Source organism: Plodia interpunctella, chromosome 3 (assembly GCF_027563975.2).
Source record: "Plodia interpunctella isolate USDA-ARS_2022_Savannah chromosome 3, ilPloInte3.2, whole genome shotgun sequence".
Taxonomy (NCBI): domain Eukaryota; kingdom Metazoa; phylum Arthropoda; class Insecta; order Lepidoptera; family Pyralidae; genus Plodia; species Plodia interpunctella.
Window position 1 is genome coordinate 11,000,001 of NC_071296.1, and position 19,322 is coordinate 11,019,322.

A 19,322-nucleotide genomic window follows, 5' to 3' on the forward strand; every position below is an offset into this window, starting at 1 on the left:
TCCTTCAGTTGTAATAGAAGCTCAGGAAGTTTCATAAAGATAACAATCAGATCATTTATATTTATTACTCAGGCGCTGGCTGTCGATGAAATAAAATCCCATATTCCCCGGGGACCCTCCGCCGAATATTGAGGGTGCCTTTTCATCAGTCGTCGGCAGCAAATTGGGATCGACTGAATGATTTATGAGGTATAAGTGCCGAGGCCAACGCACAATGCTGGCGCGTATTCTTTGTGTAATGATCCCTGTTCGTGTATCGAAAATGTCGGGATTTATATATTTTTTTGTGTGTGTTTTTGCTATGGATATGTTAATGTTGAGTTATTACGTGACTGTCGAAAAAAGAATAAATAAATAAATATATTAGGACAAATCACACAGATTGAGCTAGCCCCAAAGTAAGTTCAAGACTTAACTTAACAATACTATATTTTATAACAAATACATATATAGATAAACATCCAAGACCCGGGCCAATCAGAAAAACATCATTCACCATTCATTACCTGACCGGGGATCGAACCCGGGACCTCTCGGTTCAGAGGCAAGCACTTTACCACTGCGCCACCGAGGTCGTCAATATGTACGTGTGTTTGTTCCACGCTGGTCTGGGAGCGAAAGAAACTTAGTATATGCAAGATGCTTCTCAAAAGTCCATCAAAAGAAAGGGTTTTATATTTATATAAATTCTCCCTCTCGCCCAATGCAAGGCGTAAATAAAGTTAAGTAAGAACTAATGTAATACATTACAAAATAAAGTAAATTAAACTGGAGACTTTTCTCATATGCGACAGCCTAGTCTTGCAACGATTTTATCTAAAAGACGGCAGCGCGCAAGAGTTAACTTCAAAGTTGACTGGTGCAACCCGCTCCAAAAAGATTGCTCGTATAGGTTTTCATAATTGTTACAGTAGCCATGCAGTGTTTTTCTTTTAATTCTGATTGTGCGATAAATACAGCTCGCTTAAAACCAATTCACAACAGGAAATCGATTCTATTATCGACATTGCAAACAACTGAATATCGTATCGATATCAAACCGATTGTATCGGAGTTGGATCCGCAAACGCAATCGCCACAAATGCTAGGACAATTGTCACGTAAATATCAGATTATGTTTGGAAATCATGTTCAGTTTGATTCAAAATTCACAGGCACTTTTTGACTAATCTATATTATATACTAACTAGGTGCGCCCCCGGCTTCACATACGTGGGAATTTCGGGATAAAAAGTACCTTATGTGTTATTCCAGGTTAAATTCTACCCGCGTACCAAATTTCATAACAATCAGTCCAGTAGATTTTGCTTGAAAGCGTAACAAAAACACACACATACATCCTAACAAATTTTCGCATTTATAGTATTAGTAGAATATGCACTTATGGCGTCTTCTGTGGGCTAATGGTCATCATACCGGACTGTTACACTGGAGGTTCTGGCTTTGAACCCCGATCAGGTCAAAATAGAAAATAATCTTTTTCAGATTTTATCTACTTGCATACATAACTACCTATATATATATATATATATATATATATATATATATATATATATATATATATATATATATATATATATATATATATATATATATATATACAGAATATAGCATCGTTAATAGCCCACAACACAAGTCAAGTGTCATGATCCGACAGCGTACCAAAGTACGGGATGTTGGAGACGCGGTAATGAACCTGAAGTGGAATTGGGTAGGACAGCTGGCACGTCGCGTCCGCGTGATGGCTGGTGGAGTAAAGTGCTGAGTAAAGTGCTGATACTGACTGAATTATAGCCTGGGGCCGGCGAGAGAGGTGTTGGACGACCTCCAATGAGATGCGGACCATATAATGAAAGTCGCAGGTTGTACATGGATGAAAAAGGCACAGGACAGAGGAGGGTGGCGTACGCGAAGACAGACCTATGCTCACACACACACACATGAACACAAGTCTCGAACTTACCATTTATTGACGTCAATAAGTGATGTATATCATCCTAAATTGAATAAAGAATTTTGAATTCGAATTTGAATTTATAATTTCAAACTGAAAATGTGTCATATAGTGTGTTCATTCCCCTTCAAGACATAAAAACAAATTACAGAGGAAAATCGAAACGCAAGAAGCGAAGAATCACGACCACGACTCATTGCGTTCGTTCGTTAATTGATAACAATTAAACTAACAGCGACATTGCTGGCTTTGATCTGTTTTCCATTGGATTTAACGATGTAAAAAGTAAAACAGAAATTGGCTATGGAATAGAAAACAGATTTTTGTGTCCGGCAACCGGATCATTACGCCTAACTAATATTATAACTAAATATTATAAATGCGAAAATTTGCGAGGATATATAATATACACGAATAATTTGTTACTCTTTCACGCATAATCTACTATACGGATTGTTGTGAAATTTGGTACGAGGATAGAATATAACCTGGAATAACACATGGGGTACTTTTTATCCCGAAACTCTCACAGGGGCGAAGCCCCGGGGCGCAGTTGATATATATAAGAGTTCATCAATTAGACAAGTCTGTCCCAGCAATTACAAGAAACTATTCTGCAATTGTCTCCATTCACTTCGTTATAAGTGCGGCGAGGTGAGAACTATCAGAGTAAGCGATTTACAGTTCATTGGGCAATAATATGACTGTAGTTTGCTCGCAATTTACGATATTTTCCATATCTCTTTGTTGGATGTTTGTTGAAAAATGTTGTCGCGTTCGAAAGAGTAGCGTCATATCAGACTAAATCAGCCGTGGTTCAATTTAATTTATGCATTGTATCAATTAAATATCAGATTGCTTGTTGGTTTCGTGTATTTCACTTGAAATGAAATATGTCAACAATTAATAAAGGGAATGTACGCGGATAACATTGAAATGTTTTAATACAATCAGCATCCATATTAATATTTTAAATGCGAAAGTCAGTCTGTATGTTTCACGGCTAAACCGCTGGAGCAATTTTGATGAAATTTTGGGGGGTGAACGTTTGCATGAAAATCGTCTGTTCTGCTTTCGCAGATAAATTCACGCGGGCGAAACCGCGGGCAAGAGCTTAGTTACTTATACATTTATTATCCTAAGACTTGCCCAAGTTTCCCCTTCATAACGTTATAAACAAGTTTATCAGTAAAATGGCACAATTGCAATGAAGATTATTTCAATCATCATCAACGTCCAAAGATAGAATTTCCCTGATTTCGGCTGATAAATAAAGACAATACAGTTAAAATGGTTTCACAGAAACGTTGCCTTTGACAGGAGATTCAACTCAGATTTTCCACAAACAACCAATAATCTGAACCATTCTAGGAAAAATAAAATATAAGAAACGTCGTAATATCATTGGAAAATATTGAATAATTTTAATCAGTACTCTTGTATTATATTCCTATGAAAAATTTTGTGATTAATTTAATAACGTCTATTAATATGATTTTGTGTATTTATATTTAAAATTTTACAAAACTAACCATCACAAATGGCTCTGAGCTGAGCTCTTCGAGTAATACTTTTTCCTCAAATTCTACCAGAAAAAATGTTTACTGGTGTTTTGAACGGAATCGTGAACGTACTGTTCGAGTTGGTGCAGTTAAAAATGGCGTGAAACGCAGCATTCACCTGTCACAACTAGTCAACTAACAGTGAAAAAAAAATTGTCAACATTCTGATCCTAACTAATATTATAAATGCTAAAGTAAGTTTGTTTGTTTGTGACACTCTTCACGCTCCATCTACTGGACCAATCTTCTTGAAATTTTGCATACATGTATTTTGATAGGGACCAACACTGTTTAAATGAGTTTCTTTCGGCATTTCTTCTCAGCAGTGGTCGTTCCGAAATGCCAGTAGTTTGTAGCTTGAGAGAAATAACTATAAATATAAAAAATTGACGAGAAAAAGTGCGTGTGAAGATCTAATTTCTGAATAAATTATTTGAATTTGAATTTTGAATTTGAATTTGAAGTATGGAAAAGGAGTATCATGACGGAATAATATTTTTTCGCGTGGGAAATTTACGCGAGCGAATCAGCGAGCTAGAGACAGTCTATACTAATAAAGAAGCGTTTGTGAGTTTGTGTGTTTGAGGTGGATAATCTCCAAAACTACCGAACCTATTTCAATAATTCTTTCACCATTAGAAAGCCTATATATAGCAATCTTGGATAATGTATTATCCAAGATGCTATAGGCTACATTTTATCTCAAAAGTCCCACAAGAGCGAAGCCCCGTGCAACATCTAGTATCTTATAATTTAGTTAGAGTAAACTGAAGAAAATGGTGTCCTCGAGAGAATAACATAAATACTTACGCGCCAGGCTGATCAGATAGGGTTGACTCGACGAAGGCGACATGTTTCGTTCTCCTGCTCTTCGGTCTGTACTCCAGCTTGTTGGCGCAGCCCTTGTTGGCCTTCGTACGCGCCTCGAAGATCACATGTGGGTGTTTCTGCTGAAACAAAACGACATAACGTTAGAATATGTCATGAGTTGTTCCGCCGAGCTAAGGACAAGAAGGACTTAACCATGCTAATCGCTGACCTTCACTAATTGGAGAGGCACCCATAGAAGAAGAAGAATATGTCATGGACAGTGTGGTCCGATGGCCTCGCAATGGTATGACAACTAAAAGTCATGATCTAACTCAGTCTTGCTCAGTTACGAGGACGCAGCACGTCACACGGCTCCGTTGTTTGGTTACGACCCCAACGTGTGTTGACGTACGTTGAATCTCAATAAAATTTCTGCGTTTTTTTGCGTTGTTTGTCGACGGACGTCAAAACGACGGAGCTAAATTTAAGTCAATCATTTTTGAGGTGACATTTCACGTTAAAAATGATTTTAGTTTCTGACTGTTTTATGTTTTAAGTTAGTTTACTTATATAAGAAGTGTAACAAGGTACCTAATATTGAAAAATTGTACGCTTCTTAAAATCGCCAAACACGTCTATGCTTCCATTTATCTATCAACTACGCATTGTGTAATATTATCTACCCATCAAGTAAATAATTGAATTTAAATTTTCTATATTTCACTCAAAATAGGTTTGCTTTCTAATTGGTTATGTGAATACAACGGATTAAATTTTGTTTGAAAACGTCAATAACTTCTGTGCCATTTATCCGCAGTTTAATTACATATTCCTTTCACAATAATTGAGCTGTCAGATGCAAAAATAATTCCTGAAATCCGACTGGTAGTTCCATAGACTGGACTCAATTAGATTTTATTTCCTTGCTCTTTCGCTTCACGTCTTACCTATTAAAAATATTTCCAATATTATTTCCTTGAGAAAAATATGTAGAATTGTTAAATGAATGATATTTTTTATATTTCTTTTATTTCTATTCCTGCATATAACTTTTTTATTTAGACTATCCTAAAAATATTGAAATAAATTTAAAATTGATTTGTTGCACTCACGTAGCGATTTCCGCGAATAGTTTTACATGTTTATACTAAACTTGCGCCACGTCTCGGCTTGGTTCGGGAAAAACCATAATAAGTTATAACTACTTACGGACTTAAACCTACCTCATGGATCATACTATCTATTGGGGAAAACCGTACAAAAATACATTAGGTAGTTTTGGAGTTTATCGCGTTCAGACGGAAAGTCATGACGTGACTGAGTGCAATATAAAATAAAATAAATAATATTAGGACTAATCACACAGATTGAGCTAGCCCCAAACTAAGTTCTAGACTTGTGGTATGGAATACTAACTCAACGATAATATATTTTATAACATATACATATATAGATATACATCCAAAACCCGGACCAATCAGAAAAAAAAATTCATTTTCCATCATGACCCGACCGGGGATCGAACCCGGGACCTCTTGGTTCAGAGGCAAACACTTGACCACTGCGCCATCGAGGTCGTCAATATTCTTTGGTACAAACATACAAACCTAAGAAATTTTTAACTGCAAAAGGGGAAAAATAACTGGCATACTCGTTTTTTTCTATTTGTATGTTCTCCGGAAGCGAATTAAATATTAACAAAACGAAAAGCTTTTTACAAAATATATTATGTTTGTTGTCATTACAGAGATTGAATTCCAAGCGTGGCAAAAAAAAAGGTTAAAGTTAACTTCAAAGTTGACTGGTGCAATCGTAAGACTGTAAGTTAATAATTCTCTATTATTAATTACACTTTAAACGTACGCTGTTTCATACATCGTTCAAATAGGAAGTAAAACGGTAAGTCACCTAACAACTCCCAAGTGAAACAATTTCAAACGTTCACGTTTGAAAAATGTTGTGTACGTGTGAATTTTCATTTTTATTAATACAGCTTACTTCGCCGATCTGAGTTGGGCGAAAATACGGGCGAAATTGGACTTTTTTGTAATGACGTTATGTTAAAACAGGGCTGTAACTTGGAAGTTCAATCCCACCGCTGCCACCATGTAACGTAATGAATAACACAGTGTGTCTGGATAGCAACTGCTTTATTTCATAAGTACCCACGTGACAGTTCTGTCCTGGGCGAAAATACGGGCGAAATTGGACTTTTTCGTAATGACGTTATGTTAAAACAGAGCTGTAACTTGGAAGTTCAATCCCACCGCTGCCACCATGTAACGTAATGAATAACACAGTGTGTCTGGATAGCAACTGCTTTATTTCATAAGTACCCACGTGACAGTTCTGTCCTGGGCGAAAATACGGGCGAAATTGGACTTTTTTGTAATGACGTTATGTTAAAACAGGGCTGTAACTTGGAAGTTCAATCCCACCGCTGCCACCATGTAACGTAATGAATAACACAGTGTGTCTGGATAGCAACTGCTTTATTTCATAAGTACCCACGTGACAGTTCTGTCCTGGAGTGAAAATAAAATGAATATGGCTGTTACTCCACCGCCGCAGATTTATGAGAATGTAATTATTTGCCGCGGGAAATTCAAATAAGGAACTAATAAACTGATTAAAATTCAAATTAAAAATTCTTTATTCAATTTAGGATTATATATACATCACTTATTGACGTGAAAAAATTAGTTAAACTAAGTCTACTGCCGACTTCCAAAGCGCAGGGGTAGAAGAAACAGCGCAACAAACTTCACCGCAGCCTTTTCTCCAAGGACGTCAATTACCAAATATATAGTCTTATACATTTGGTTGGCTATGTTTTCTCTTGTAGGTTATTCACCATGCGTGTGGCCTGATAGTCAAATTCGTAAATAATAGTTTATCGATTATCATACATGATAATCGTACTAGCGACCCGTCTCATAATATTTTTACATCTATACCCTCCTTAGGTATCAACATTACCTATTGGTGAAAATCGCATGAAAATTCGATCTTAATATATTCTTCAGTTTAGGCTCAGCCAAGAAATAATACGAAATAAACGTAATTTTTAAAAGCAATATCTAAATATATATTATTTTATATAAATAATTGTTATTAAATTTATTTCCGGACTGAGTCTAAAGCTATTTAGGCTCTATTAAAATTGCGCAGTCTTTGCGACATTTCAAGATTCGTTTTTAATGTTTCTTTTGTAATCAATTTATTGGTAGGATCTCGTAAATCGTGCCAGTGTTGCCTTTTGGGAAATAGAGATAATGTAACTATTACTCGTTGAGACAAGACCCAAGACTAGTCTAGACACGACTGTCTAGGTACTGTCACATTCTAGAACATTCTAGTAAAGAGAAACATTAAACTAATTCCGATGAATTGTTTTTATCTTAGCTGTTTAGCGGTTATGACCACGGCATGTATGTTTATGTCAATTAACAAATATAGGTCTTATACATATATAAAAAATTAAGAGGACGAATTTACATCATTTATTAAAAATGTCAAAATTTGAATGAATATATAAAAAAGTTGTATTTCCAATAAAATTATTAAAAATTGTCACACAAAAAAAAAATATAAATAAAAAATCAATTAGGTACATATGTTATGAGGATACTGCACCATGCTTGGGCCAAACATTATTGTCGTTCACATAATCATCAGACTTGTAATATGCCTTTCTACAAAGCACTTCTTTTATATAATTTCTCATTTTTTTTGTTCATGTAAAGTTTTTGATTTACTTGAATTTCCTATAGATTAGATATAGATTTTTCCTCACAGGTGATCAGTCAACAAATTCTAAATATTTCAGAAGCTCAATTCCACCAACAATATCGGCGTCTAGCTAAACTCGAGCGCATCGAGTTTCGCGACTCATCTATCTGCTCTGTGAACCACAAAGAAGTGATTCTTTAACTGAAAATATTCAAATAGTTTTGGTTTTATCGCTTCGTACCACTTTTGCCAACTCTTTGACAGAGCGTAATATAGAATTTTGAACCTTGTCCTTATTGACTTAGAGTAGAATGTTGTGTGATGTTGCACGTCCTTCATATGTCCCAGACGACCTTATTTTGTTTAGTGGGCTGGTATGATGAGTGGCAGTGAATGCGTATGAGGTGATTTTAATGTCGTCTGTACATCAATAACATAAACATTTTATCTATTTGCCTGTTGACGTCTAGTTTAAGCCGTAAGGAGAAAAAATTAGATGAACATATTTACAATTGTGGAAGTAACAGATACAATCCTTTTTATAAAACAATGTTCTCTGCCACGTCTGTCTTTATGTCTCCGATAAACTTAAAAACTACGGAATTTCTAGCGGTTAACCAACAGATAGTCCTGAGGGAGTTTTACGTTTTTATTCGAGCGAAGCCGGAACGGAAGCCGCTTTAAAGATAAAGTTAAAAAAATAGAGTAGTAATAGTAGACAACATTATTAAAAAAATATTCTTAGTAGTGATGACTGGCCTTTATAAGGTTTTATTCATTCTGAAAACGCCATATCTCATTATAGAATTTATTATTATTATTTATTAATAAATTAATACAAAAATGAGTGTTAAGTTTTCTGAAATCCTAAATACTGGTTCAAATAAATAAATAAATATATTGGGACAAATCACACAGATTGAGCTAGCCCCAAAGTAAGTTCGAGACTTGTGTTATGGGATACTAACTCAACGATACTATATTTTTTAACAAATACATTTATAGATAAATTATATATTTTCCATCATGACCCGACCGGGGATCGAACCCGGGACCTCTCGGTTCAGTGGCAAGAACTTTACCACTACGCCACCGGGTCGGCAAAGCTAGTTACCTAACTAGCTTTGCCGACCCGGTGAGAATAAAAAAGCAATACATTTGATTGGCTTTGCTAAGAGTTGTGATGCAGCAATTATCACGTCCCGAGTTGTTAATGAGAAAACTTCGCCGTCATACGCCATCGGAACTTTTTAGGGTTACCTTAAAAGAAGAAAAAAAGGAACCCTTCTGTTAATAATCATTTGAACATTAACTCAATAGTATTCTATAGGAATACGTAGACATAGTCCTGGCCATAATGTGGAATGAATTACAATGAAAATCTTGATGATCTTTGTAGTCATCACGACGGATTGCTAAACTGGAGGTTCGGCACTCGATCTCCGTTCAAGTGAAGGATCTTTTTCAGATTGTCCTGGGTCTTGTACGATATCCAAGACACAATCTGAAAATATACTATCTGAGTTAGTATACTGTAACACAAGTACCGAATCTTACTTTCGGGCTAACTCCACCTATGTGATTTGGTCACAGGTAGATATAAAAAAATAGGACTTTTCTTGCACAAGCATCATGAAATTTGGCAGGAAGTAATTTATTATTGCACATGTAAAACCAATGACTGTTGGACTGATTATACGCAACTATGAAAAGATATAGTTGTATTTGATGTTGTAACGGCTTTACTTGCTGTACGGAACCTTTGCGGTATGAGTCCGAATCACACTTGGCTTTTTCATTCCCAGCCATTTTGCCCATTGCATTCTCATTCCGCAAAGTAATATGATTAATGAGTCTGTTTGTGTCTGTCGTTTTTATATAGAAAATGTGCTTTCTGCTTTTTGTAATGCGACTCGCAAAACAAAACGAATGAAATGAATGAGCGAAGGGAATTATTACTGTCATCACGATTTGGCATTTTTATTAATAGACGATATTTTGTCTCAAATTTTTAACATTTCAGTTTTGATCTGAGTTAGTACGCAGTTGCTAGTACGTATGTAACTTTAGTACGTACATATTTAGTAGTTTACGTCATATTTAGTACATATATAATGTTAGTATATAATATAAGAGACGTAATAACTTAATAATATAAAAACTTGGTTAGATAAGTACACTGTTATTATTAGTCAAGGACTGTAATTGGCTAGAAATGTTTATTTTGTTCAGTCTTTAAATTTTTTATGAAATTTTTCTATTGGTGAAAAAATTTGTTGATTTAAAAATTGTATGGTTATCACGCTGTGGGATCAATTGTGGTCACATTAAGGACCTCTAATTCTTGTGTGCTCATACATATATATTTTATTAGCTTAATCTGAGACATATTTTTTATTGATTGGAGTGTAACTGACATAATGCAATAGATATAAGCTTAGGTGGCTACTCGGCCATTTCGCGCCAAAAAAGCAATACTCGAGGACGCATAACAAACAAGCAAGCCACTAAAATGACCCTTATAACATCCTCCATCTGTGTCGACGACAAAAAATAGTGAAAAGTAAATCCGAATGAAAAAAAAAAGGATGGAAAATGCCCAACACGGGGCTCAGACTGTGAGAAATATCCAATTTAGCTGCGTTTGCCCGGTAAATTGACGCCATTTTTCATTCCGGCCGCCATGTTGCGCAGTGGCGCCACCGCAACGGTTTGTCAACAAAAAACGGACAGTTTTGGAAAAACGGGAATTCAAACATAGGCAAATTAAAATGTTTAAACGCTTGTAACAAAAACTAATATAAGTTAATATATAATTTAACCAATTTTTTTTTTCTATTTTGTCTGTGAATGTGAGTGTTGAAATCGTAAAAAATTTAAAATTGGATTCTAGTTATCTTTTTCAAATTCACGCACGTGCCACCAGCAATACCGACATCACAATATTATAGCATCAATTTTAATCGCACGTCTTCAAAGTGTTGCTCAAAGAATCCGCGTCTTTCACCCCATATAAGTGTAACTGGAAAATCCTTTTCGCGCGCGAACGTGATTGGATACTTAATTCGATTTATATTTATATTTTCGCTTGGCAACACTGGGCTCATTGGCAAACGTAGCTTCAATTTTTTTAGAGCGTATTGCCACACTTTTTATATGGCTTTGCGTTACGATGATAAAAAATATAAATATAGTCATCAACATTTTACGACCTCGGTGGCGGAGTGGTAAAGTGCTTGCCTCTGAACCGAGAGGTCCCGGGTTCGAACCCCGGTCGGGTCATGATGGAAAATGATCTTTTTCTGATTGGCCTGGGTCTTGGATGTTCATCTATATATGTATTTGTTATAAAATATAGTATCGTTGAGTTAGTATCCCATAACACAAGTCTCAACCTTACTTTGGGGCTAGCTCAATCTGTGTGATTTGTCCTAATATATTTATTTATTTATTATAATATATTAAATAAAAAATTATTATCTACCCTATTTAATACGTAGATGATGTTTCTTGTAATGGTTAACGTAGGGTTCATATTACATCTTCCCTATAAATGTTCTAGACCAGGAAGGACATGTGATTTTAATATTTTACCTAAATATTAAGATCATTTTAAATCCTAAACGGAGTTTTATACATCCTCAATCAACCCAACGGCAATAAGGATCAAAATAAATCTCGACAGGCTGCGAAAACGCTCACAAATTCTAACGCCTTGGAAAATGAGTCAACACCCGAGCTAAAAACACCCTTATAGCTTCAACAATAAGAGCTACGATTTTCCAAGCTTCACAAGCTGCTTCATATGAAACACAATATTAGAGCGTATAATATTTCTTCATAAATTGTTCCAGTTTAGTGGATGGTTGCACGTTTTGGAGGAATCGCGGGGAAAAACACTCTTGTATGACGTTGGGTTTCGCTCGGAAATGGTGATTGATAACATAACAATTTAAAGGAGTTTGTAAAATTCACTGAAATTCTTCGTTTTAGTTTTATTTTCCTGGACTAAAGTTTTTTTTTATGGAAATGTGGGTACATTCCATTATTCCCCTAACAGCCACTAGGTGCCTTGTTTACCAAAAATGAAAAAACACAGTCGTATGTAATGTATGGAAAATTCAAAATTCAATTTCAATGAAATTAAATTTCGAATGTTCCATAGTAAATTACTCTTTTGGAAGCAAATCGAGTAGAAATATCACTCGAAACTAAACCAAGAAGTAGATAAATTGATAGAACTCTTTGTTATTTATTCCCGGATAGCTACAAGGCGCTCGGAGACAAATAGAGTTCTTACGACCGATCGGTTCGGAGCGAATGGAGTGCGCAATTCAAATCTATTTTATGTGCAATGTGATTAAGGATGCAGTCTTGTGTTCTTTAAAAAGACAGGAGATTACTTTATCCACAGAAACATAGCCCAGATAACATACTTAGTCTCGAACTGTTGTCCTAATATATTTATTTATTTATTTAATTTCACGAGCGTTTTGAACGCCGCGGGCTATCATTAGTGTTTATTAAATTGTACCATACACAGTAATCAATTTAATTATCCTATTTCATAAATAAGTGCTGGTACAATGTTAATTTTATAAATGTTTAATATTTAAAAAGAAATGATTCTTTATTTAAAAAAAACGTGCGACACTAATGAAACGCTACACGCCGCGTTCAAACAGTCGTGAAATTCAACTTTATACGTTAAAGCCGTTTTTGTAATGTGATTTTACTGACCACACATTTTTATAGCTAGTGAACACCTGTTCTTCATGTATGAATTTGTGTTATTAATTGGGAATATTCCCGTCTCGCCGTCACTAATTAGGAATGCTCACGGGACGTCAGGTAATTAGGAAGCGGAACAAATATCTGACATTTTTTGATTTAGGATACGATGTAATAACAAGGGTGAATCGGGGACCCTCGGTCGGTGGCATTTTCCGTGATAATATTACAATATTTTTTCCACTTCAAAAATAATGTTCATGAATATTTTCAGTAAAGAAAATTTGCTCAGCTGCAGTGGGACACAATAGCATGCTATATATATATATATATGTATTTTCGGAGATTACCCGCCTCAAACATACAAACGCTTACTTCTTTATAATAATATATATATTGAGGCCTCTTTATAATAATATATATATAAAAACTCTTTCACCATTAGAAAGTTTACATTATCCAAGATTGCTATATAGGCTACATTTTATCTCAAAATTCCCACGGGAGAGAAGCCCCGGGCAATATCTAGTATATATATAAAAATATGGCCAGGCGCAAAAAATATGCCACTAAAAATTTATCAATAAACTGATTACAAAATGTTAATTCAGAGTCCTAAAGTTTCTACATTTAAGGATGTTTCTATAATATGTGTATATAATTATATGTGAATATAATATGTGTATAGTATGCTATAATTATGTTACTATCAGAAACTATTTATAACAGTTGAAAGTAAAATATTTCTGTGTTAATCAAGCTAATAGTACCTATCGCCGTTAATTAAAGTTCGCGAAGCAAATTTCTGTTTTATCATGATGATTCGATCATATTGTGTGAACAAAGAATCGCAAAGAAACTTAAAATCACTTGGCAACATATTGCTGTGCTGTACATTAAATGAATTTTCTCGCTCTTAAACCATGGAATACAGTTAAATAAGTTTAAGTTGCAACAGTAGCCAAAAATCAAGGCAAAATTTCACCGCAACTGTGAATTCTCTTAATAAACGGAGCTGGAACGCTTTCGGCAAGTGTCTGTGCTTAGTGCAAATTAGTTTAGTTGCCCACCACTGGAACTAACACTAGATCAAACCGAACACAGCCTACATACTGCAGTTGGCTAATTTCAGCCGAGAGATGTGGCAAGTTCGACTCCGAGTCACCTTTTGTGTTAGCGTTAATTAACTAAGTTTTAGCTTCGTAACGGCTCGTAAATTCATGGGTTGTTATTTATTTGTCTGCGTCTTAGACTTTTGTTTCGGAGGTTTTTTTTTGATAGAGAGTCCCTATAAAAATCTATATGATCATGATCCAGGAGGCAATATTTTTGGATTGCTTATAATGATATTAAACAAAATATTTCTGCCCACTTTTTATGATAATTATTCTTTCTAACAGAAAACGTGTTACATAAAATTATTATCCTTTGCAATTATAACAGAACTACGTATATCTAAATTAAATTTAAGTGCTTGTACTTCCACAGGATGTAATACCTCATTTATCTGTAGACAAAATGTTGTATCTGAATACGAAATTGTTTAGACAAATAGCCAGTCTTACAATCACCCAAGCTGAAACACCGCCTGTGCTTACACTGCGGCAGACTGGCTAATCTACATTGCATGCAAGAACTATTTGCACAGCCAGCGGACTTCTGACCGTTGTTTTTGTTCAAACTAAGGCGAGCATAGCTCGTCCAATTATCTTGGTTAAACTTTCAGTCCGTTAATTTTACAAATACTTCTATTATATAAAAATACCCTCATGATTATTTCTTTTACTTTATGAACACATTTGACGACCTCGGTGGCGCAGTGGTAAAGTGCTTGCCTCTGGACCGTGAGGTCACGAGTTCGATCTCCGATCCGGTCATGATGGAAAATGATCTTTTTCTGATTGGCCCGGGTCTTGGATGTTTATCTATATATGTATTTGTTATAAAATATAGTATCGTTGAGTTAGTATCCCATAACACAAGTCTCGAACTTACTTTGGAGCTAGCTCAATCTGTGTGATTTGTCCTAATATATTTATTTATTTGTTGAAATTGATGTGAATGCCATTTAATAGATAGGTTACATTAAATAAGGTGGGCTGTCATGTGTGCCTGGTCGAGACCTACAGTACCATTGCGTCGAAGAATCCATTCATTGTTAGGGTGCTTACTATAATTTCCAATACTTATAAAGTTGAAAAGAAAATTCTCCATTGCCCTTGAAACTCGCTTTAATTGTAACGCCTGCTTTATTTGGTAGATAGCGGCTGGCATAAATATTCGAAGAAATACTGCGCCCTCTGGCTCGCCGATAAAAATTGTGTAAATTAACCGCATTTTGTGTTTTAACGGTAAAGAGGAACGGGCGGAATAATGTAATTTACTTTGCCAAAAATTGCCTCACTTATAAATGAGTGGTTTGATTTTTAGTTGAATAGTTTCGTCTTACGCTCATTTGTGTGTATTTTGAAATCGCCTGATCTTAAAGTAAACTGTGTATTCTGATATAACAAATTCATTTCAATTAGACCTACACTCTGATATGATTGAATTTAATGTCCTAAATTCCATTAGCCAATTACAGGTTTTAGCCATAACTCATGAGCACCTTCGATTTATTGTCGAAGACGCCCGCAGTGTTCCGAAGACTCCTGAGCGGGTTATTGTATGATAAACGACCTTATCCATAAGGCCGGGAGTTAGGTGTACTGTAATATATTGCTCATCCATTCTGTCGGGTACAGATTTTCGTGAGATTCCTTTGAATCTTTTATTTCTCATTTTAGATATTACATTTTTTTAAAGCAACCCAGTAGTGAAATTTAAACATCCTATTTTATAATTTAATAACCTTGCAAAATTTTCCATGCAGATCTGTAATTGAAGAAATCACTGGAATCGATAATTTAGTAACTTTTTAACGGGAACATTTATTTTTCCGGGATGAAGGGTATCCTATGTCTTTCTCCATACTTCAAACTAGATGACGTATACAAAATTCTAAGAAAATTGGTTGAGTTGATAGAGCGTGAAGAGGTAACAAACAAAGTTACTTTCGCATTCATACTGTTGGTTAGGATACCTATTTGGTAGGAAAATCTGTGTGTTGGGCCAACTTCGAACCAAGTTAAGCTAACTATAGTGGCTAATCCAGTGTATCGGATACAAGAGAGCAATCGCAAATGCAAATGCGACACCGGTCAGCGATCGGCGAGCTAATTTGCGTGCTCGTGTGACGTCCGGGAAAATTCCCATATTGTGCCCGGGATACTGCCCATGTTCTCAATATTCCCAGGAATTTAACTGGTGACTATTTTGGCCAACGGTTGAGTTGAGGCCATACAAAGAGGAAATGTCGCCAGCCTTGGTGATTTAGAATATTTTTTTTATTTATATTAATTTAATATTTATACTTTATTTTTAACTTTAACGTTAATGTAATTGTTCTATAATTGTGTATGTTTTTAATTATAGTTTAAGTTTATTAACAATTTATATGATTCATTAATTAATATAGTAAAGCTGGTAATTGATGTAATGCGTTTAAGATTAAGTTTGTTCTTTTTATAGTTTTGGTAAACAAAGTTACAAAAAAGGAGAAAGATAGATAACGTGAAAGAATATGAAAATGTGTAAAAATATGCCAAAAAACTTGTAATGTATATTGACGACAGCCAAACTCGAAAAATGCAGATTTTAATCCATTCCGAAATCACGATGAAAGGAGATAGAATAAATATTTTAATAGAAAAACAAATTTCGTTTAGGTTTACCTTGCTGGTTAATGGCTAATTTTAGTAAAGTCTCAACTTGGAACTTTTCGTCGAATATTTTTTAATTGGGAATATTCCCAAAATTGAAATGGGTAGCTCATCACTAGCCACTACTGTGCTACGATTACCGACGTGTTTCTGTTTGGTCACCGTGGATTCGAACCCATGAAACAGATATTTGTGTTTGAAATTGGTTTCAACGTATTGACGACCTCGGTGGCGCGGTGGTAAAGTGAACCTCTGAACCGAGAGGTTCCGGGTTCGATCCCCAGTCGGGTCATGATGAAAAATGATTTTTTTCTGATTGCCCCGGGTCTTGATAGTATCGTTGAGTTAGTATCCCGTAACACAAGTCTCAAACTTAGTTTGGGGCTAGCTCAATCTGTGTTATTTGTCCTAATATATTTATTTATTTCTTTATTTTATTTACTTTTATGATACCTCGAGTAAGTATCATAAAATTTGTGCCTTGAGAAGATAATCCCAATAAATATTTAATACTATGTTTTAATCCAAGGTACAGGTTATCTCACTACCAAAATTTCATAAATAATGATCCAACCGTTTGCGCGTGACAAAGAAGAAGAAGTGACAAACATCCTCCCAAAGTTTCGCATTTATAATATTAGTAGATTAGGATTAATATTACCTATATTTTTACTCCTGTCTATTGTCATTAATAAATAGAACAAATAAATATATATATATAGGGATGTCATCATATTGCAAATCAGTGAAATATGTGTTCAAACACGTGTACTCTGGCTGACTTTTTGGCCGCTTCCGATGAAGCCATCGAAGTGGATCGATTCTGGTAAGAATATATTTAGGTAGGCAGCATCCAATAGGGCGTTGATTTGCCAACGTCACGCTAAAAAGAAGAAATCAGTAAGAAGTAAAAAACAATTAGGTATTCAGTTTTCAAGTGTCAGGTTTAAAACGTTTCTCTCAAATAATATCTAACGTGATATTTTTATAAAAATTCCGAGTTCCACGTTATAAATTCAGGTGAATATCCAACTATTCAGAATCACTTCCCACCTCGCATAAAACGTGATATATCTCAGAAAAGCTTACCAAGATTTAAGAATGGATCGGTGGAAAGCTGCCTTAATAATTTTTATTATTAGCTTGAAAAATCAAGCTAATAATAAAAAATATATATAGTAAAACTAATATAAAATGGGAGTTTGTTTGTTTGTCTGTCACGGCTGAACCGCTAATCCGACTTTGATGAAATTTGGAATAGACATAGTACATGAATCAGCTTGGTATAAAAATACATGTGGCACGCACGAGTAGGATTTGAACTTGGGACTGAACATAGGACGGCACCACCCTATGTTCAGTCCCAAGTTGTAATCCTAACCGCTAAACCATCGATGAAAATGTTTTGATTGGTCCAGTTTCGGAATCAATAGATTTCCGCACTTTACAGCCTGTAAATCAGCGTAAAATCTAGGAATAGGGTAGTCCCCTCCAAATGAGGCTAATTCGTCATACTGACAATGATCGAGGAGGGACATAGAAGGTTCGGCACGGGAATTATATGGCTATAGATGTCTTGCAGGATTTAGATAATTTTTATTTCTAAATAGATTTATGGCGTGGCGAGCTTATTGGCGTGTGAATTGAATGTGAATAATTTTCTAGGAAGAACCTTCAGTTTACAGAACTTATATCAACCAAGGAATTATCTTTTACAATCTGGGAGAAAATGTTGTTTTTTTTTTACTCCCAAACTAATACATAAAATATAATTATATTAGGACAAATCATACAGATTGAGCTAGCCCCAAAGTAAGTTCGAGACTTGTGTTATGGGATACTAACTCAACGATAATATATTTTATAACAAATACATAAATAGATAAACATCCAAGACCCGGGCCAATCAGGAAAAGATCATTTTCCATCATGGCCCGACCGGGGATCGAACCCGGGACCTCTCGGTTCAGTGGCAAGAACTTTACCACTGCGCCACCGAGGTCGTCTAATATGGAAGCACCTATAAGAATCTCAAATTTATAGCCCTCTCTATAACTTTTGGAATCTTACTATCTATTTTTACATCAAGAAGACAGCTGGTATCGTTTTTATTGTTTAAGCCAAGGAATACATCAGTCAGTAAAGTGTACCAACAATTTAAATTGCGAAACTTCTTACATCGAATATCGTTACAAGATCCATTACTCACGTCAATCCTTGGACTCGGAAACGTAAACAGGCCACAGGTGTGACCAAACACGGGAAAAATGTCCAAAGACTGGACTTTTACGAAGATCCCAAAGTATTCATTCAAGAAATTATCTAGTCATTTATTTTTATATATTATGAAAAGACTTTTATGTCTGTCCGTATGAACGCGATAAACTGTAAAACTACAAAACGGATTTTGAAAGGTTTTCATCAATAGATAGTGTGATTTAAGAAAACTCATGATAGATATAGACAATTATATCGTATGCTTGTTTACTTAAACGTTATTGGTTATCGATACTATTATTATAAAGAGGTAAGCGTTTGTGAGTTTGAGGCGGGTAATCTCCGAAACTACCGAAGCGATTTAAAAAATTCTTTCACCATTACAATGGTGCATTATCCAAGATTGCTATAGGCTATATTTTATTTCAAAATTCCCACGGGAGCGAAGCCCCGGGCAACATCTTGTCATAGAATAATTTTGGACATTATATGAAAAAGTCCAGAACTTCGCCCATGTTTAAGAGTGACCGTAGTCGACCCAACTTCTAAAATACA

At 35.2% G+C, this 19,322-nt stretch overlaps 1 protein-coding gene across 14 annotated transcripts in view; it reads right to left on the minus strand.

Annotated features, from left to right (window-relative positions):
* mmd (mind-meld) overlaps positions 1 to 19,322 on the minus strand; it is a 486,484-nt gene that overhangs the window by 40,697 nt on the left and 426,465 nt on the right. For 12 of the 14 annotated variants that reach the window (XM_053770021.2, XM_053770023.2, XM_053770013.2 and 9 more), the window contains one exon: positions 4,327 to 4,466. In XM_053770021.2, the coding sequence (XP_053625996.1) occupies positions 4,327 to 4,466 (140 nt within the window). The remainder of the gene's footprint in view (positions 1 to 4,326; positions 4,467 to 19,322) is intronic. The other 2 variants (XM_053770029.1, XM_053770018.1) reach the window with 1 other exon arrangement.